The 20,418-nt window shown below is 39.2% G+C and overlaps 3 protein-coding genes and 1 pseudogene across 6 annotated transcripts; 2 read left to right on the plus strand and 2 right to left on the minus strand.

Annotated features, from left to right (window-relative positions):
• The first annotated feature begins 578 nt into the window (after positions 1–578).
• On the plus strand, positions 579–2,019 carry LOC126613994 (probable CCR4-associated factor 1 homolog 7). The gene is made up of 2 exons (XM_050281623.1): positions 579–940; positions 1,081–2,019. The coding sequence occupies exon 2, from the start codon at positions 1,086–1,088 to the stop codon at positions 1,971–1,973; it is 888 nt and encodes a 295-aa protein (XP_050137580.1). The 5' UTR covers positions 579–940; positions 1,081–1,085; the 3' UTR covers positions 1,974–2,019.
• Positions 2,020–2,564: 545 nt separating this feature from the next.
• LOC126613996 (mediator of RNA polymerase II transcription subunit 22b-like) lies at positions 2,565–4,303 on the minus strand (annotated as a pseudogene).
• A 1,537-nt stretch (positions 4,304–5,840) lies between these two features.
• Positions 5,841–8,637, minus strand: LOC126613995 (uncharacterized). The gene is made up of 8 exons (XM_050281624.1): positions 8,419–8,637; positions 7,986–8,074; positions 7,455–7,518; positions 6,893–6,970; positions 6,696–6,772; positions 6,525–6,591; positions 6,333–6,440; positions 5,841–6,253 (listed from the first exon to the last, which is right to left on the minus strand). Exons 1-8 carry the CDS (start codon positions 8,488–8,490, stop codon positions 6,224–6,226), a joined length of 585 nt encoding a protein of 194 aa, XP_050137581.1. The 5' UTR covers positions 8,491–8,637; the 3' UTR covers positions 5,841–6,223.
• A 3,421-nt stretch (positions 8,638–12,058) lies between these two features.
• Positions 12,059–20,237, plus strand: LOC126613984 (FIP1[V]-like protein). Of its 4 annotated transcripts, none has more exons than XM_050281607.1 (10): positions 12,059–13,034; positions 14,379–14,641; positions 14,891–15,017; positions 15,095–15,163; positions 15,290–15,430; positions 15,655–15,756; positions 15,852–16,138; positions 16,531–18,178; positions 18,890–19,556; positions 19,799–20,237. In XM_050281607.1, exons 1-9 carry the CDS (start codon positions 12,186–12,188, stop codon positions 19,532–19,534), a joined length of 4,131 nt encoding a protein of 1,376 aa, XP_050137564.1. In that variant the 5' UTR covers positions 12,059–12,185; the 3' UTR covers positions 19,535–19,556; positions 19,799–20,237. The 4 variants fall into 4 exon arrangements, with proteins under 4 accessions (XP_050137564.1, XP_050137565.1, XP_050137563.1 ...); XM_050281608.1 differs by having other exon boundaries at positions 19,837–20,237; XM_050281606.1 differs by having other exon boundaries at positions 18,890–20,237.
• Positions 20,238–20,418: the final 181 nt, after the last annotated feature.

Raw genomic sequence — 20,418 nt, forward strand, 5'->3', positions numbered from 1 at the left:
GATTGAGCATCTCATCGGAGGGAAAATGAAATAAGGTCCACAATTCATGGGACATTGTTGCAAAGGGGCGATTGGGCATCTCACCGGAGGGCAAAGTAAAACGAGGTCCGCAACTCACAGGACATTGTTAAAAGGTGAAAAGAAAAAAAGGAAAACTAATAAAAGGTTTGAATATTTTAAATTTTAATAATAAAGATAAAATAAAGAGATTTGGATTCTCATAGGATCCTGGATCTTAAGGATAAACGTGAATTATTGATAAAAAATCGTACGGTCTCAATTAAATGTTTTTCATAATTTTAAAGTAAAGCAGTCTCATTTTGCGTGAAAAATATAAAAAATGAAAAATTTACGGCCGCATGATTTTTGATCAACAATCCACGTGCATTGATCCCTAGGATCCCCAGTGATGGGATCTGGTGAGGATCCAAATCCAAAATAAAAGGTAAAGTGAATAGTATCAAGATTGATATTTTAGTGTAAAAAAATGATTTTTTTGTTAAAATAACCGGAAAATTTTCGTCAAAGTTCAAAGGAAAAAAGGCTCCGAGAAATGTTGTGTATATAAGAACCCACCTCACGAGGGAGTACTGGTTCATCGTCACCAACCTCACTAGCTATTCCTTGCTGTTACAATGTGAGCAAGGGAGGCTCACAGCGATTTCTCTCACCTCACCAAAACGACTTTAAAAATAAAACCATTTTATTTTTAGCTTTCCATCCCCTTTTTCTATAAAATAAAACAAAATAAAATAACCATCTCCCTTTTCCATCAAAACCCTCGTTTTTTCTCCCCCAAAACCCCCCAATTTTCCCGAGAAAATAATCGATTTCTCGGAGAAAATCCCCCCCCCCCCTCCATCCTGTTGCCCGCCCGTCCCGACCCGTCATTTCTCAATCCGAAAACGAGAAGAGAATTCCGGAGTCGTTGATTCTTGAGGTGAGTTATCGTACCTTTGATTTCTGGTATGATTTCTAGGTTTTGGATGATTGGATACATGGGTTTTGATAAAGTATGAATTTTGAGATGTGGGTTGTTCTTGTTTCCTGATATGGGTTGTGGGTTTCTTGGTTTTGCAGATTCTATGGTTTTTGCTCTTTTGGGTCTTGTTATTTGCTTCAATTTGTGTTGTTATTGCCCGAAGAAAATGTCTAGTTTTCCGAATAGAGATTCGATTCACATTAGGGAAGTTTGGAGCGATAATCTTGAGGAGGAGTTTAAATTGATTCGCAAAGTTGTAGAGGAATACCGATATGTAGCAATGGACACAGAGTTTCCCGGTATTGTTTTGAGGCCTGTAGGGACTTTCAAGGACAGTTATGATTATCACTATCAAACCCTTAAGGCCAATGTGGACCTCTTGAAGTTGATACAGTTGGGTCTCACATTTTCTGATGAGAAAGGGAACCTTCCGACCTGTGGAACCGACAAGCACTGTGTGTGGCAATTCAATTTCCGCGACTTCAACCCCAACGAGGATGTGTATGCTAGTGACTCGATAGAGTTACTGTCCCAGAGCGGTATGGATTTTGTGAAGAACAATGAGAAGGGTGTTGATGCTAGTAAGTTCACCGAGCTACTAATGACATCCGGAGTTGTGCTGTCTGATAATGTGGTTTGGGTGACATTCCATAGTGGGTATGATTTTGGGTACTTGCTCAAGCTGCTTACAGGCCAAAGCCTCCCGAACACGCAGGCGGGGTTCTTTAAAATGATCAAGATGTATTTTCCTACAGTTTATGATATCAAGCATCTGATGAGGTTCTGCAACAGCCTTCATGGTGGGTTGAACAAACTCGCGGAGCTGTTAGATGTTGAGAGAATTGGCATCTCCCACCAAGCTGGTTCGGATAGTTTGCTAACATGCAGTACGTTCATGAAACTGAAAGAGACCTACTTTGATGGGTCTCCTGACAAATATGCTGGTGTTTTATATGGTCTTGGTGTTGAGAATGGACCTAGTTCTCCTTGAAAAGAAAAAGTAATATCAATAAAAATAAAAAAGATTTGGTAGACTACATCTCGGTGCCTGTTTCTATCTCTTTCCATGCTCATCTTTTATCGTTTTACTTCTTCTTCCTCTTCAAGATGTTCATTGCCGTGCGTAGGTTTGCACATTATGCCTCTGTTTTCCTCAATATCTTCCCTTCAACTCTACAATCCCTTTTTGTGTGATGAAAACGAAGACGATTGGTACTTTTAGTGCTCATGAACCTTGTTTTCGCGACTCTTTTCCCCTTTCTTTCGAGTTGTTTTTAAGAATCAGATGAAGCCCTGCACTATTATGTTCTGTGGTTTCTGCAATTCGCTTCATGGGTCTCTTGCAACCTCAAAACATGAGATTCTTTCAGGTCATTTGATTTTCCTTGACCAGAACAGGCGAGCGTCCGGCGGTATGCTCGCCTAGTACTTGTGTGAGACATCTCTCTTAGAACTCTATACACAGAGCTGGTTGCCTTGTTTTGTGTTTATGATTTCGTCGAAGCGTTGTATGTTACAGTTCCACACATCACCTTGGTCCGTTATGTTTTTTGCACGGATTGTTTGTCCGGGTCAGAAAACGTATTATATCTCCGGTCGGAGAACATATATTAGACAGAACTTGTATTGTTAGGTCTAAGAGCACACAGTTCAGAGAGAAGACTTTAAGGTTGTTTGAAAACATTAAACAAAATACCAATGGTCTTAATCAAGTAAAAGCATTACACTAGTTTCCACTGTAAATGCCAAGCTCGTGGCTGCACGTTTTGAGCAGTCCTCAGCGGGGAAGAGTAGTAATGGGGTTCGAGCTCCTTCAGGCTACCAGCTGCCTCCTCCCCGATTCTAGCCAACATGCGGGAAGTGTTCTTGGCTTGCTGGTTGAATTCCACAATTCTTTTCTCTACGTGGTCATCGAGGGAGGCAAACCCTGAAAATATTGCCGTCTGTTTCAACTCCGAGACTTAAGTAGAGAATCGGCTGCCTGGACCTGTGGTCATAGATTTATATGTAAACAACCAAAGAACTCAGAGACAGAAATCAACTGGGAAACATAAACATGTCAAAGACAGAGTCTTGGAAATCAAGTTTGCATTACCCCAGAGTTCAACTGACAAGGCCGGACAGAGTGTAAACCGAATTTCCATCACAAACACGATCCTAACTCATTAACCAAGACGAAGAGCAACCATTCCGTTTGTCAATCTATAAGGAAATTGATTTATAAAACAGAGAATGTGTGTCGAGTTTGTGCTCCGTCATGCTTGAGCGAGCGACCCAAATAAGCATGAAAATGAAACATCTTTCGGGTGGAGAACAACCAAAGAACTCAAAGACAGAAATCGACTGGGAAACATAAACATGTCAAAGACAGAGTCTTGGAAAACAAGCTTGCATTACCCTAAAGTTCGACTGACAAGGCTGGACAAAGTGTAAACCGAATTTCCATCACAAACATGATCCTAACTCATTAACCAAGACGAAGAGCAACCTTTCCATTTGTCAATCTGTAAGGAAATTGATTTATAAAACAAAGAATGTGTGTCGAGTTTGTGCTCCGTCATGCTTGAGTGAGCGACCCAAATAATGAAAATGAAACATCTTTCGGGTGGAGAACAACCGGCGGTTCCCCCATAAGGCCGGTGAACGCAGTTTGTCCTCCCCCTACATGTTCCTATACAGGAATTTATACAATGTTCATTGTGCAGGAATTTATACAATGTTCATTGTGCCGGGAATTAAATTTTCTGGATCCGCCACTTCTGAACAATGAATACATTGAATAGCAGCCGATAGTAAATCGGGTTTAGCATTGCAAACGAAACAACACATTCAGATTCCAAGTTGTAAATTAATCTATGAGCACACGATTAAGAGGTAACTAAAAGTGATTAGCTGAACAATTATGGTAATTGAATTGTAAGCAGAGAGGAAGGGAAGGTAAAGGATTCACCATTCGAGCAGCACGCATCTCCATCATGAAAGCTTCCTGAGAGTTTCTGATAGGAGGATCATTCACCTGCAATTACACACCCCCAAACCAAAATTACAAATTCTTAGAAATTATGATTTCAAAATTCAATTGTGAGAGAGAGAGGGAGACAGATGCACTCTGGAGACGTTGACGAGGTGGCTGAAATTGTCGACGATGTTGGCGATGTCGGTCTCCACTCTCTGCAGCAGTGCCTTCTGCTTCTGAGCTGCCGCCACCGCAGCAGCCGCGGTCGGCCCGCTCCCCGCGCCTCCCAAACCTCCTCCTCCTGATGTTGCACCTCCGCCCTTGTTCATATTCTTCTGAATGCTCATCATGGGTCCCATACGGAAGTGAGTTTTTCACTTCTCATAGGAAAGTTGATTTATTTTTTGTAATTAATTTATTTATTTTTGTAAACTAGGAAAGTTGAATGCTTTGCCATCGAAATTTGGGATTTTTTGGGTTGAAAATGAGAAATTGTTAATTGTGACGAGAATATAAGTGGTACATCACGTGTTTTTATACAAGTGATGAAAAATTATATTTTTTAATTTATTAACATTTTAGCACACATATTCTACTATTGGTATAGTGACACGTGATGTACCACCTCGTATTCCAGTTACACTGAAAAATCTCTCGTAAAAAAAACTCCAGATTTTATGTTGTTTAGGAGAAGAGATTTCTCAATGTGATTGAAACACAGGATGGTACATTATATGTCGCTATACCAATGGTGAAATATGTGTACTAAACAGTTAATAACTTAAAAAAATACAATTTCTCATCACTTATATAAAAATACATAATGTATCACTCATGTTTCCGTCACAATAAAAAAGTTCTTGTTTAGGAGAAACAAGAGGCCTGCTTCATATGCCACTTTGTCTTTGTCTCCCCCTTTTTTATTTATGGGAACATGATCCTTGTTGAGGATGGGGACCGGAGCCTGCTAAGCAACCCATCTGAGCCCTTGAAATTTGATTCAACAGCTGTAATTATTATAACTTTTAAAGGCCCCCTATTTATAGCCGTTTGATTAAATTTCAAGGGTCCAGATGGGCTGCTCAACAGGCTCCGGTCCCCATGCTCAAGAGGGGATCCGGTTCCTAATTTATGTACCATAAATGGCAGATATAAGAACTTGATATATAGACACAGTTGCTTCAATCACACTAATACAATCACACAAAAACTCAAAACTGGATGGTCAAGACAAAATTGAAATTACACCATTAAACTGGGGGCATTTTCAAAAGTACATTGTGCTTATGAACAATGTTTCAGTTGATTTTCAGTTTTAGTATATATTAAAAAATTTCATATTGCCGGGAACATGGTCCGATATTACGTTTTGGTGTTTCCGACAGTTTGGTTAAGGGTCTGCTCTTGTAGGAAGCTTGATTTTTTATCAAAAAATACTTAAAATGCTTTATGAATTATGAACAAATGTTTGAAAGTGTTTATAAAAAATATATAATGAGTACCTCATTAGAGAACGATTCTACAATCCATAAATGTTTTTAAGTTTCTCTACTATTATGTAGTAGAAAACGAATTTGACATAAAGAAACACTATATTTCACATCTTTCTCTCTAAACGAGATCTCAAATCCAGTAAAGGTTTCATTCCATTGTTGACAAACGTTTTTAAGGTTTTTAGCCCTTCCGGGATAACGATGGTATTGGTAATTGTTTCTCCTTTGCAATTAGGTAAATTTTAAAGAAAACTAACAAAAAATTCAAAAAAAAACCTTAATTTTAATGAAAAATGACAAATAAGGTGCATTAAATAGTACCAGAAAAAGATAAAAGCGTAGTTTTTCGTTAAAAGTGAAAGTGTTTTGTTAAAACTCCCTTTTTAAGTAAGGACCCGGCCACACGACATAACCAACTAACATAACCCAAATTTACAACGGAGTATGTCTCAAAGCCTCACGAGGGAATAAAATGAGGCTTCTTTTAAGCACAAGCCTGTCGTTCTTTCGAGTTTCTATAAACAACATAATCTTCAGTAATTAAGTGTTGTTCATTTTTCTACTTCTCTCCTTGTCAAGATAAAACCACACTTACCAAATTGTAGCTACTTTCAAATCATCATTGTGCCATAGCTTACACAGTGAATTAACCAATGTGTGAATCCGAATTCCCGCAAGTTTAGAGGTGCGAATTTCATTAGCTCGACAATCCATCTGTAAGTCCCCGCCTTCTTCGTTGGATTACAGAGAAGCGCTGGGAAAACTAACAATGAGATGACCGTGCCACGAACATCAACCTAACCTTGCTTCTCTTCGTAGTACCTTGCAGAGGAAAGAAAATCGACAAGATTATAATACCAAGACAAATGAAACATCATGGCGGAAAACAAAAGATAGTCACCTCTTCGGCAAATTTTATCAAGATGGTTGTTCGAGGTCGTTGCTGTCCCTCCACTGGTACAAAATGAGCTGTTACCACAGCTGGAAAACCAGCGCCGTCCAAAACACCCTTCATTGGGAAACGAAAGGCCAATCAGACAATAGAAGCACCGGATGTTTCAATTAACAAGCAAGAAAGTGTCGTCGCACTTACCCTTACAATTCCGGCAACAAATGCTCCACAATTAAAGGTTCCCATGTCTTTTGGAATCGAAATAAAACTACAATTCAAAAATGGTGTATTAGTTGGTCATCAACCAAACCTGACGGATCCAGCTAATTGAAACAGTAGTAGAAGTAAACTCATTAATGCAGAAACTGTTACCGGTTCACAAGGAGCTCCTTCTCACTAATCATGTACTCATCTTCATGTTCAGTGCCTTTCTCAAGGGAATCAGCTACCTAATTTTCAGGCACCGAGAAGCAGTTAACATAGTTCCTAATTTAAGTACATTGTGCTCTATTCAGCCATAAAGCCCTAAACATGCAAAACGATAAAGAAGCCAAAGCAAAAGCACTCACCTTTCCAAATAACACCTTCCAAACAGTGCTATGCACAAAAGACAGGATTCCCAACAACCGCGTCTCCCTTCTGTTTCCCTGTGGCATCAAAGAACCATTAATATAGCAGTAAGCATCCATGCAGTCTCACTCACTACAGCCGGAGATAGATACAAACCCATCAGCACGTATAACTTGTTATGAATTTGGACCATTAGGATAACATTTTATCAAAATTCCAATATAATGAGCACAGTGCATTGTTATGTGTAATTTCTTCTGCCTAGGGATTAGTTTATAACCACAACTAAAAACATATGTTGTATAAGTTCGGTTTGCAACTATGTTGTAACAATGTAGTTAACACTCAAAGAATCAATTGTTTACAAAGACTAAAACTACATATTCAGTAATCGTTAGCTCCTCACACTTGCCAACTTATAGATAGAGAATGTGTTATAAACCAAAGATACTGATATCTGTTTTTTACTTCTCACTTACTGCCAAATGAAGCAACGGTTTCTGAATATCGTGATTACAAAAATAATAGTTAGGGATATTCCTGCTCAACAACAAGTCATACCTTTTCCCGATGGCAAAGAAGCTCCAGAACTCGAGCCCCTACAGCATATCCTGCATCCTCCAGCCTGCTCCAGTTTACATAAAATATTATTGAAACTTTGGTTTCTAACACTCACATATTAGAATTTCAATATAAGTCAATGGAGAGCTGAAAGGAAAGAAATTGTATTTGCTAATAGAATTATTCTGCCACAACGCCTCAAGACCCTTTTTTTTGGTTCTAACTCGCTTCAATTTTCCAAACCACCTCTGATTTTGCTAGGTTGCAGAAGAAACTCACAATATCAAGCAAACAAACGATCCTAGGTGATAACGTTTTATCATTCACTTACCGCCTAAAGTTGCACACCAGCTAACCTAAGTGAGCTCACAAGTTCATTTTCGGACGAAAGAGTAAACTGTCCTTATAACATATCAAATAACCATTTCTATTCATATTGTACTACGATTTCACCTTTTCCTTAGGAAACAAATTTGAATGCGCATGATGAGCACTTAACAACGTAATCGAAATGGTAGTAATTTCAATCACCTTCGTTCTAACTCAGCTATGTTGTCAACCTGCGTCTGGTTGTACTGCACAAGCTCCGAAAACAAGAACGCAAACGCACTCAAACTGACCTGAAAAAAACATCAAATGCCAAAATCAGCAAAAAACCACAAACCCAAGTAAGTGAACAACCTGAATCAAATTGCCCATATCACAATTAACGCAGAATTCAACAAACGAAAACGATCCATGTGCTCAGAACTCGGATTCGAGGTCAATCGAGCATAAATTTGCAGCATAACAGTTCGAAATGCACGAAATTTAAAAACTTTATTAGAGATTGCAATTCTAATTCCCCCAAATCACAGAACCCAACACCCAGAAATCCAATAAAATGTTGCCATATGTTGAAGATTGAGGTAATCCGATCAAACATATAGCATAAACTAGAGAGAGAGAGAGAGAGAGAGAGGACCTCTTGTTTGCCCTTGCTGAGGGGCTTGTCGAGGACATTGGAGTACTGCTTGATCTTCCCTGCTCCAATCATTCTTCCCCAACTCTTTTTTTTTCCTCTGGATTTGAAGAAATTCGAAGAAGCAGAGTTGGTGGTGTTGTGGATCGGATTTTCGGAAGCACAACTTCTACAGAACACTCGCTACTCCTGTGTATTCTATCGACTCGCTCCTTTATTTGTGCCGGTCTCGACCGGCAGCTTTCAAGTATCCGAATAAATAATTTTCACGCACATTATTTTACTTTATTATACATCTCTTATGGTCATCGGATTGAATAAATTAAACGGAATCAATGATGTTTAAGAAGTTAATAAATATGTAAAAATAACTTTCTTGTTTTTAATTTTTTTGGAAAATTATATGATAAATATTCTTTCAAAAGCTCAAAACAAGTAACACTAAATTGCATCGATCCTACACCGTCCAGTGTCTAGGCCATTTTAGATCAATGATAACATGTCTACTTAGGGGGCGTTTGTTTGCCCTCACTAAACCTCGTTGGGCTGGACTGGCTTAATTGGGATTGCTAAGCCGTGTTTGGTGTGAAGAAGGACTACCGTTAATGAGACTAAGTCGGATTCGTCCCGACTAAGTCCTTCACTAGGTAGTCTTGGCGAGTCCCCCCGAAATGTATGGGATTGTTAGTCACGTCTCCAAATCTGCTTCCTTTTTACACTGCATCGTCTGTACGCTGCTTCGTCTCCGTTTACCCACCCCTAAATCAGCTTCTCCCACTACCAAAATCTCAAAATCAAACCACCAAAATTCAAAAAAAAAATGCAAAACAATAACAACAATGGGAGAAGCTTATCAGCAAGCATTCTTCCTTTTTCCCATAAAATTATAAGATGGCTATCTCGTTCTAGAATTGCAAATGGAGAAGCCGACGCATGTATCAGAGGGAGGAGAGAGATTCGAAAATTTTTGGGAGAAAAAGGGTGAGGAAGGTGGAGATGCCTAACGGCAGGAAGAGGGCGAAACGGATGAGGTTGTCTTGAAAGATCTACCGTGACCTTGTTTTGAAAGACTACGTTTTGCAAGAAATACAAGGAGGAAATGAGAGAATGGATGGAGTCGAAGAGAATGGTTGGAGTCAGAGGGAAGAGATGGGAGAAGGTTCCAGAGAGAGGTAGAGTGGGAAAAAGGAAAGAAAAGGGTTAAATTAATATTATTAGATAAAATAATAAAATATTATTAGATAAGTGTTAAATAATATAATATTATAGTTTGTTTATATTCTGCTTTTTAATCCGACACTGCACCAAACGCTTCACTAAGCTAGTCTATCTTAGTCTAGTCTAAGCCAGTCCAGCTTAATCCCTGAAGCTAGTCCAGTGCGAGACAGTCCAGTGCAACAAACTCACCCTTACAATCCTACATGAATATGAAGTAAGGAATATCGAAATTTAGGGATAAACAAAGTAAGGAAAAGAAATCAATTTGACTAGTCATCCCTAATTGATTTAATTCTTGATCTTCAAGTACAAAGTTATAAATTTTTAACCAAAAGTTCATATTTTGTAAGCATAAGAAACTCAAAAATAAAAACGACCTCAATTTTAATTGTTTAACGTAAAATTCAACTAGTTAGGTCGATATGTGAAGTTTTGAAAGAAAAAGGAAAGGGATTGCTTCTAAACCCATCACACCACCAAAAGATTTTCAAACCAACCCAAAAAAATGCCAAACAACAAAAGTACACTACACTTCCAAAAGTTCCACGACACAACACGTCTATTGTTTGACCTATCAACAACCGAAAGACATCCCAATTGGGCCATTCCCCATATTACTCAGTCAGTCCCATAACCCAACAAAATTATGATGTTCACATTTTATTCTTTAAACACTTTTGTTAATATTTAAATATTAATTTTCTTCAATTTATTCAATGATTTAAAATTAAAAAGGACATGTGAAAAATAAAAATAAATGTGAATAACATTATCTAACCAAAAAACTGAAAGAGAAAAAACAATCTCCAAACAATTTTTTTAAGACACTAATTTTCGCACATCTTTATTATGCTTATGCTCTCTCGTCTGAATCATTGTCATATTTTTTTTAAAAGAAAGTAAATCAAAAGAGGGTGACTATGAAGATGGGCTCGTTATTGTGGCTGGATTTGGATTCTCTCCGAGGCAACTAGTCGGGATCCTCCTGACCAGCGTTCGTGGACCGTTAGATAAAAATCCAACTGCTGCAATTATTATAACTTTTAGAGGCCCCCTGTTTATAGTCGTTTGATAAAAATTCAACGGTCCACGAACACTGGTCAGGAGGATCCCGACTAGTTGCCTCGGAGAGGATCCAAATCCATTGCGGCCAAGGTGCACAACAAGCTTGTCATCAACATCATTGATTTTTAAGAAAATTTCTAATATTTTATTTAAAATATATTCGATATTATCTATACTAAGAATGAGTTAAACCTTATAATGAGATGATTAGAATAATTTGATAATTTATGCACATTCGTTATACTCCCGCATCGTCCTTTTCCCGCACCTTCGTTATTCTCTCTCATCATCATTTTTCCTCACATTTCGTTACAATCTTTCACATATTGATCATGTCTTTATCGTCGTCGTCATCTTTTAAAAGTGGAAACAAAATATCCGAACAATTTTTCAAAATAGTAATTCCTGATATCTATATGTAAATCGAGGTGTATAAATAAACAAAGATATTCATGGTGATAACAAGAACGTACGAAAATCATTTATCTTATATATTAAAAATTTTAACAAAATTAAGAGATCGTGTGAAACCGTTTTTATTAAGGCTCTCCAAAATAAAATAGAGAACTTTAACGAAAAGTTCTCAGGAGTAAACTGCCGATTTACCTCCTGAACTATCACCCAACTTTCGATTTGCCCCCTGAACTTTTTAATTGGAAAATTAAGGACTTAAACTAATTTTTTTGGCCAATTTGCCCCCTGCTGTTAATTTTTCATTTATTGCATCCAAATTTCTGTTAAATGGAAGCATATGCACAACATGTGTGGGTAGTTCGGTCACTTCATTCTTTAAAATAATTGAAAACCTTAGATTTCTAAAATATAAACTTATGCAAATATGTGTGATTCTATAGCTTTTCTGTCTGAAGGTCTAGTGAAATGACGCTTTTGTCCACAAATGAGAGTTATGTGGTTTGCATATGATAAGAGTTAACATTAACTTGGATGAAATTTATGAAAAACTAACGGTAGGGGGGAAATCGGCCAAAAAAATTAGTTTAAGTCCTTAATTTTCTAATTAAAAAGTTCAGGGGGCAAATTGAAAGTTGGGTGATAGTTCAGGGGGCAAATCGGCAGTTTACTCAAGTTCTCAGTAATGTTTACTTTAACGAAAAATTATGTATTTACACTAAAAAGTCAATTATGGTACTATTCACTATATCATTTATTTTATCCTTATCATTAAAACTCAAAATTTTCAAATAATTTTTATTAATTTTCCTAATAAAATAAATAATAACCCTTTGAGAATTGGAATTTAACAATTTTGGAATGCAAAACAAATTGGGAAATCAGACCCAAAAAAAACAAAAACAAAACAAAAAAACGAAAAAAATAGGAAAGCACATAAAATGCAATGCTTTGAGTTTTTAACACATTGGCCATTGCTTCACTCTTCTGGGCTCTGCGCGGACCTCAAAACCTTTTCCTCTCCCTCTCTCTCTCTCTAGAACACACTTTCTCCCTCTAAAGCTCCCTCCTTTCCGATGGAAGACGACGACGAATTCGGAGATCTCTACACCGACGTTCTTCGACCCTTTGAATCGTCCGAACCATCGTTATCATCTGCGCCGCAGCCCCACCAATCCTCCGCCGCGCCCCAATCTTTCAACCGTCCGATCGATCTCAACGTCCTCGACGAAGAGGACAAGATCCTTTTTGCAGCTCCGCACTCTAATCCTTCTGTTTCTCACCCGTCCAATTCCCAAACCCTAGCTCCCGCCGCCTCTGTTCCAACCAATTCCGCTAGAGATGCCGCTCCAGTTGGTGGGTCTAGGGTTTTGGAGGCTAAAGATGTCGAATTGCCGAAAGTCAATTCCGTGGATTTGAACATTGGTGGTAAAGATTTGGATTCGATGGACAAGGATGTGAATTTCGACATCGAGGAGGTTAACAATGGAGCTGATGCTATGGGTTTGGGTCCAGTGATTCCCGGGCTTTCGGATACCTTTCCGGTGAATGATTCCGCAGTGAATTTCGGAAACCCGGAAGTTACAAGAAGAGATGGTGAGAGAGGGGAAGATGACTGGGACAGCGACGATAGCGAGGACGATTTGCAGATAGTATTGAACGATAACAACCACGGGCCTATGGATATGGAGAGAGGTGGAATGGGCGGCGAAGATGACGATGACGATGACGGCCTCGTTATTGTGGCTGATAGTGAGCCGAACCAGCCAATGGACGACCAAGAGTGGGTGGAAGAGAGCGCACAGGCGGCGGAAGGTGAGAGGAAGGAGATGGCTGAAGCCGGGAAGACTGCTGGCGGCGTGGTTGTGCCCCCAAAAGTTGGGTATAGCAGTCATGGGTATCATCCATTTCATTCTCAGTTTAAGGTTAGTTTAGTTTTGTTAATATGTTGATTAAAGTAGGGAACTTTTTGTATTGGGGTCTTTGTAAAGTCCCCTTTTTTTATGATGAGAGATTAGAATTGTAACTTATGCTTTGTAATGATCTGTACAATGTGAATATATAGTTGATTTACCAGTGAAGTGAAAATTTATAATTTGAATATGTTTTCAGAATTCTGGTATTTACTTCGGTAGACGATACTTGAAAAATTGAGGAAGTCTCTGCAGTTGAGAGTAACTACTCAAAACAGAACCAAATCTGTTCGATTTTCTCGGATTGTCTTTGTCGAAAGATTGAGTTTTAATTAGCTGGGTATTACCTTCTTGATGAATTAGCTGGGTATTATTTTCTACATAGGCTTAGCTGTGGGGGACAACTGCAGTGATACCCTCCTTTATAAATTAATTTTTCTTAGAAAAATCTTTAAACATGTTTACATATGTTCTTTTCGAGAAATATTGCTCCAAAAGGCAATTCATTGATGAACACTTTTTGTCTAACAAACCTTTGCAACTCCGATCCTCAGATTTCTTCACCATTATCAATCTTTAACTGTCACGTGCGGCCGCTTTAATGCTGATATGAAGAATTTAGGTTCCACATGGTGGATTCAGTAGCGTTGTCTCGCTGAGGCACGTTAACTACAGAGTGGCCTGTGGCTCATTTATTACTGAGCTTAACGATTGAGGCATTACATTGATAGTTAACTAGGGAGACATCATTAACGGGTTTCTGAATTTTCGTAAGAAAATTTACTGTGAAATTCTTGCAATTTATGAGGTTTGTTTTATACCCTAAGAAAGCTAGACGTAGTATGCCTTATTGCTCTCTAATGTCTGGCCTTTGCAATCTTGCTTCAGTAAACGGTGCAGTTATTAGGCTATTTTGCACGTTATATATATTCTACGAACGAGTACATAGTGAAACCTTCCCATATACAAAAGCACCTATTGCTTGAAACTCTGGACGATGCTAGCAGTCTTGTACACTGCATATTGTTCAGACCACGTTTAGTGAATAGTATTTTTTTCTAGAGTTGTTCTTTGAATGCATTCTTAGTGAATCTTCGTACTTCTTTTATTCTAGATGCCTTAAGAGTCAATTGTAGTGAATCTTCCAACCTGGAAACTGCTGGCTTTACTGCTTTAATTTGTAGAACCCCAGCATGAATGCTTCCCATTCCTACTACTTTTTTCTTATAGACTAGCATATGTCATTTAGTGATTTTCTGTCTCATCTGCAACATAAGGAATAGTTTGCATGTTAGTAGTTTGTTAACGGTTTTAATGCTCTATTTCTATACCTTAAAATGGTTTCTTCTTATGCAGTATGTAAGACCTGGGGCTGTGCCAATGCCTGGACCACCTACATCTGGCCTTGGAGGAGTCCCACTCCCAGGTCAAGTTCGTCCACTTGTAAACTTGGGTCCTGGAGCTGGTCGAGGTAGAGGTGACTGGAGACCAACAGGAATGAAAAATGGCACTCCACTGCAGAAGAACTCTCATCCAGGCTTTGGTACACCTGGCTGGAGCAACAATATGGGTGGTCGCGGTTTCGGTGGTGGACTGGATTTCACACTTCCTTCACACAAGTAATCTTTTTCCTTTTTAAGTTATCAATATACATGGTGAACTGGCGTTGTTTTTTTACTTCTACGATAGTGCCATACTGTCGTGTTTCTTCATTATTTATGAGTTGCTAGGCAATGTAGTTTGCGTATGCTCTATAGCACTGACGTCAGGGTTCTATTAATTTAAGTGTCGTATTTAAGTGTAATCATTTGGTAACAGCCAAGTTGGTTTGTTTACTATTGTTTCCTGAATCTGCTTATGTATTTCAGGACCATATTTGATGTTGTCATTGATGGTTTTGAGGAAAAACCTTGGAAGTATCCTGGTGTTGATACATCGGACTTTTTCAATTTTGGCTTAAATGAAGATAGCTGGAAAGATTATTGCAAACAGCTGGTAAGAATAAACCTTAAAGCTTTTTTGTCTGTTGTAAGTTTGGGAAGACTAAGTGTACCTATGTTTTAAATTCGCAGGAACAGCTTCGCTTGGAGTCCACCATGCAAAGTAAGATTCGTGTTTATGAAAGTGGACGAGCAGAACAGGTAATGAAGTGATTCTGTACCTCTAGAAAGTTTATTGGCTTTTTCAGTTTTTAATATTTATTCTTGTCAACCATATATTGGTAAAAAGTGAAAGTTTACGTTTGCCTTTTACTTTCTTCATCACAGGAGTATGATCCAGATCTGCCCCCAGAGCTTGCAGCAGCAACTGGTATTCATGATTTTCCTGCTGAAAATGTAAATCCTGGGAAGTCGGATGTTGTCCAAAGTGATTTAGCAAAAGGATCTGCTCGTCTGCGTCCTCCTATAGTACGTAAAACTGTTTTTTTTATTATACCTATAAATGATATCTTGCCTTTTATTTCTTGTTTTACATCCTCTTGATCTGTGCTTCTTTTACAATTTCCATATTAATGCTAGCTCTTGTTGACCTGACAAAAGGATATGTTAGTTTCCAAACTCATTGGCTAAATAAATTGCAATAAAAGTAAAGTTGGTTTCCCAGCTCAGTAATTAATTTAATTTCTTGCCAGCCAACTGGAAGAGCAATTCAGGTGGAAGGTGGTTTTGGTGAGCGTCTCCCCTCGATTGATACCCGACCACCTCGAGTTCGTGATTCAGATGCAATCATTGAGGTACTAATCAAAGCCATGCTGATCCTATTGTTGGGTGTTCTTATTGTGTTTTTGGATATGCAATATAAGTTAACTTCTTGCTATTCTGTAAACAGATTGTCTTGCAGGACTCTTTAGATGATGATTCCTCTGCAGGAAATGGTATCCCAGACGGAGCTGAAAATGATCGCCCAAGAGAGGGTTTTGGTAGAGGTGAAGGAGACCTCCCACAGGTTGAGAGCGAGTATTTTGATGGCTCTCCCCAGGCTTATAACGATCAAAAGGTTGGAAGAAAAATGCCTTTCCATGATAACATACCAGAAGAAGGAAACTTACCCTCCCCTCCTGAAGTGGCAGTCCCATATACTGGTTCTGGGGGTGAGACTCCTAGTTATCAGGAAAGGTAATAAGATATTTTTTTGGTTTGTCATGTTGAACATTAGCACCCGTATAGAATTCTGCGATAGGATTATTTTTGAGAATAAGATGACCTTGCAACATACTGAATTACTGAATATTCTGGACCAGAGAATACCAATTCTGCCACCAACTATAAGAGCACCTATCACCTTTTATTGTAGTCACAAAATTAAAGTCTTTATAATCAATAGGACGTTCTCTCCGTTTGTAGTCAAATCTGGGACCCAAATAACAATATATTCTTGGAAATACATGGATGCACTACTTCATATTATAAGATTTTATGGGGTTGAGAGCCATACAACAAACTTGATTTTTAACAGCTTTCGAGTCCAACTCCATGAATGCCTTTTAACTCTGTCCTTATGGATACAGGAAAACACAACGAAGAGCATGTGACAGATCTCCTCATGTGACTCCTAGTCGAAATATAGGGGATAAGAAATGCCTTGAAAATCAGAAGGAAGAATCGATTGAAAGCATGGATGGTAAACATAGTCCAGGGATATCATCACCCGTCACAAATAGAGCTGCCCGGGAGTCAAGTGCTGATTATAGAGATAGTGACCAAGATGAGCCTGTTCTGGCTGATGGAAGCTCTGAAATGGGAAAGGAGGAAACATCTACTGTTGCTGAAAATGATGCCTTGCAAGATGGGGCTCCAAAGCATAAACGATTAGTTTCAAGAGTTGAACAGTCTGCTGACGAAGAACTTGATGATGGTGAGGACTCAAAAGCTGCAAAAAGTAGTGACAACAGCAAAGCAAGATCAGGAAGCAGCAGGGATTATCCGAAGTGGAGGGATGGGGTTGAAGAGGAAGTCATTCAAGGACGTTCAACACATATGGGGGGCATCAAGAGGCACCTTGATGAAAATGAAAAGGGGTTCCAGAGGAAAAACCGTGATGGTAGACAGGAACCAGATAGAAGTCACATGGTAGTTAAAGGGAGGGAGGGCTCTTATCCTTATAGGGACTGGGATCCTAGCTCTGCACATCAGTTGCAATTGAAAAATGATGGCCTTCATGGGCGAAAGGAGAGGGACAATCTTGATGTACCGTGGCAACGGAGAGAAAATGATCCTTGTAGCAGAAGGATCAGGCCTGAAGAAACAAGGAAGAGAGAACGTAGTGATGAAATGGGATCTAGGCACAGGAGTAAGGTTCGAGAAGGTGACAGGAACGACAAAGACGAACATCTGCAGTCAAGAAAACAAGTGGACAATGGTAGCTATAGGGTTTATCATGATAAGGATGTCGGTTCACGACCCAGGGAAAGGGAAGGTAGTTTGAAGGCCAGGTATGAACATGTGGAAGATTACCATGGCAAGAGAAGGAAAGATGAGGAATATATGAAGAGAGACCATATAGATAAAGAAGATTTTTTGCATGGGCACAGAGATAATAGCACTCGCAGAAAGCGTGAAAGGGATGAAATTCTGGATCAGCGTAAGAGAGATGAGCAACAAAGAGTAAGAGAAAATCTTGATGATCTGCACCCTGCTAGGCACAAAGATGATGGCTGGTCACATAGGGAGAGAGGTGACAGGCAAAGAGAGAAGGAGGAGTGGCATAGGGTCAAACAATCCCAGGAGGAAAATATACCCAAGCGTGAAAGAGATGAAGGACGAGTTGCTATAAGGGGTGGGCGTGGTGCAGAAGACAAAGCATGGGTAGGCCATACTAGGGCAAAGGATGAGAACAAGGGCGCTGATAAGGAGCACCAATATAAAGAGACTGCAAGGCACAGTGAACCATCTAAAAGGAGGGATAGGGTTGAGGAAGAAAGCTCACATCGTAGGGGACGTGAAGATGTTCATGGACGTGGAAATCAAATAAATAATGATGAGAAAAGATCCGGAAAGGAGAGATCAAGTACTCGTAATGAGCGTGCGGACAGCCAAAAGGTCCATGACAGAAAACATAAAGAAAATTCAAGGAAGAGTAAAGAATCTGAGATTGCTAATAACAGCACCACTTCCAAGAGACATCAAGAAGATCAAAGTGGTCATAATAAGGAGATGGTATGTTCTTGACATCAGTTCTCTTGGTCTGGTTTTTCCCTTTTAATTCCTGTATTGTTTATCTTCCCTTGAAAAATAATGTATATAGGGTGCAATGCAAGCTTGATTTTGAAGTTTTTGTCAAATCCCAATTCTTTTTCTTTGTTATACCTATAAAATTAAATAGATTTTTTATTCTGAGCATCTGCAAACTTTGACTTTCACTGGTTTGGTTCCTTTCTCTTTCATCTTTCTGGATTGTGGATTCATCTTTCCATTTCCTCTTTTCCTTGCAAGAGCTAAAATCAGAAGATTGTGTTCATATCTTCTTCTATTAGTGGCAGCTTCTGTGGGCGGTATTTTCACACGAATAATGGGTATTGGCACGGTCAGGAATGATCGCATATTCAATGATTTGGTACACTTTGCTGAGACCAGTAGTAATGTTTTATCTGTATTTGGGTTAGCCCCATGCTTTGAGGTTTGTGCTTCAATCAGTGTATGGTCGTCATCATATGGAGGAATATGGCTTACACGCATCATGCGGCATTCTGCAGTTAGATTAAAGCACTAACAAATAGCATGGCATTTGTAGTTATTAGTTGACAATTTATCTCTTAATCCTGGAATTTTGATGCAGAATTGTTCTTGTTATTCGTCATCACTTTTTTGTCCTTTGTACTTGACCCTAGCTGATTAATGTAGAATGTTTCCTCTCTTTTGCCCCTCTAGGGCTTGAAAGGCACCCGTGTGCAAGGAACTGGTGAGGAAATCCCACCGCAGCGTCACTCTTCCAAAAGGCATAAGGAAGATGTTTCCTCTGATGATGAACAACAGGATTTGAAAAGGGGGCGCTCCAAATTGGAGCGCTGGACAAGCCATAAGGAGAGGGATTTCAGTATCAACAGTAAATCATCTTTGAAGCTCAAAGAGCTTGATAGGATCAACAACCGAGGATCCTCAGATGCCAAGAAAGTTCCAGAGGAACTCAAAGAGCTTGATAGGATCAACAACAGAGGATCCGCAGATGCCAGTAAAGTTCGAGAGGAATCTTCCAAGCCAGTTGAGGCTGTTGATAATCAACATTCAATGGCCGAGGAGAAAGATGCCGGTGATCAGGAGGATATCAAGGATGCAGACACAAAACCATTGGAGGAGCGACACCTGGACACAGTCGAGAAGTTGAAGAAAAGAAGTGAGCGTTTCAAGCGTCCGATGCCAAGTGAAAAAGAGCCAGCGGCAATCAAAAAGGTGGAGAGTGATGTGCCGCCTTCCACCATTAGCGAGACTCAGACTCAGACTCAGACTCAGACTCCTGTGGAGTCAGAGATCAAACCAGAACGGCCAGCTAGGAAAAGAAGGTGGATCAGCAACTGAATCCGAAAATATGGAACTTAAGGTTAGCTGGCTGAATCTCTGTCGTTTGGGAGAAGTTATGCTCGGCCTAATTATAAAATTCAAACTTCCGGGCGGTGCAATCATTCAACTTGTTTTTGCAATCGTAGAATCCCATATACATCTGCTCTGCAGTAGTTACATAATTTTGTAACCATGCTCCATGCTGCCCCAGCATACTTATAATGTTTTCGTTTGTATATACTGGCGATTGTAACATTGAACTGGCCATTGATGGTGGCGCAGGATTGCTTTGAGCAACTATTTGTAATTTTGTTGCTCAGGTCTGATGTGGCATGCTTTGAGGGTCGTCTACCGGACCTGAAAATGCTGTTTATGGGATCTGTGTAGGAGCCGGGTGCCATCGGAAGCAATGCAAGAGTACTGGTGTAGCTTCACGGATGAAGATAACAAGATCGAAGAACCGATGAGCGAAAAGAGAAGGATTTCCACCATCGTTGGAGATGTTAGAACTTATATCTATATATACAGTAAATTGATTAGCGTATCTTGAATTCTTGATCGAGTTCTTATTTTTCACCCATTTTTACTTTTCTTTTTGGTTTAAAGATAAGAAAACCGGTGGTAATTTTGGAATGAGTGTTAGAAAGATCGGATTACTAGAAAGTTGAATGTAACAACACACAAATGGAATAGTTAACTGTTTTATTAGTTATTCCATAAATCTCTTCATCTGTTCCAACTAACATATATATTGAAGATAACTGTAAGCGGGTTGTAGCTCAAGTAAATAAAATCATTTGCCCCTGCACTGAGATCTTGTGAATTTAGCTACTCTCGAAATTTTATTGTGACGACATTTTAAATTAATAATGGAGCGGAGAGTGGACTTTCATGTATTGCCC

The sequence above is a fragment of the Malus sylvestris genome, chromosome 2 (genome assembly GCF_916048215.2).
Source record: "Malus sylvestris chromosome 2, drMalSylv7.2, whole genome shotgun sequence".
Lineage (NCBI taxonomy): Eukaryota > Viridiplantae > Streptophyta > Magnoliopsida > Rosales > Rosaceae > Malus > Malus sylvestris.

Bases quoted from the DNA above. Each gene is read 5' to 3' on its own strand.
- LOC126613994 (XM_050281623.1), top strand. From the start codon at position 1,086: ATGGTTTTTGCTCTTTTGGGTCTTGTTATTTGCTTCAATTTGTGTTGT.
- LOC126613995 (XM_050281624.1), bottom strand. From the start codon at position 8,490: ATGATTGGAGCAGGGAAGATCAAGCAGTACTCCAATGTCCTCGACAAG. The intron at 8,075-8,418 runs GTCCTCTCTCTC...TGTTTTTTTCAG, and splicing joins TCAGCAAGGGCAAACAAGAG to GTCAGTTTGAGTGCGTTTGC. The intron at 6,441-6,524 runs GTAAGTGCGACG...TTCCCAATGAAG, and splicing joins TTGTTGCCGGAATTGTAAGG to GGTGTTTTGGACGGCGCTGG.
- LOC126613984 (XM_050281606.1), top strand. From the start codon at position 12,186: ATGGAAGACGACGACGAATTCGGAGATCTCTACACCGACGTTCTTCGA. The intron at 13,035-14,378 runs GTTAGTTTAGTT...CTTCTTATGCAG, and splicing joins CATTTCATTCTCAGTTTAAG to TATGTAAGACCTGGGGCTGT. The intron at 18,179-18,889 runs GTATGTTCTTGA...TTGCCCCTCTAG, and splicing joins GTGGTCATAATAAGGAGATG to GGCTTGAAAGGCACCCGTGT.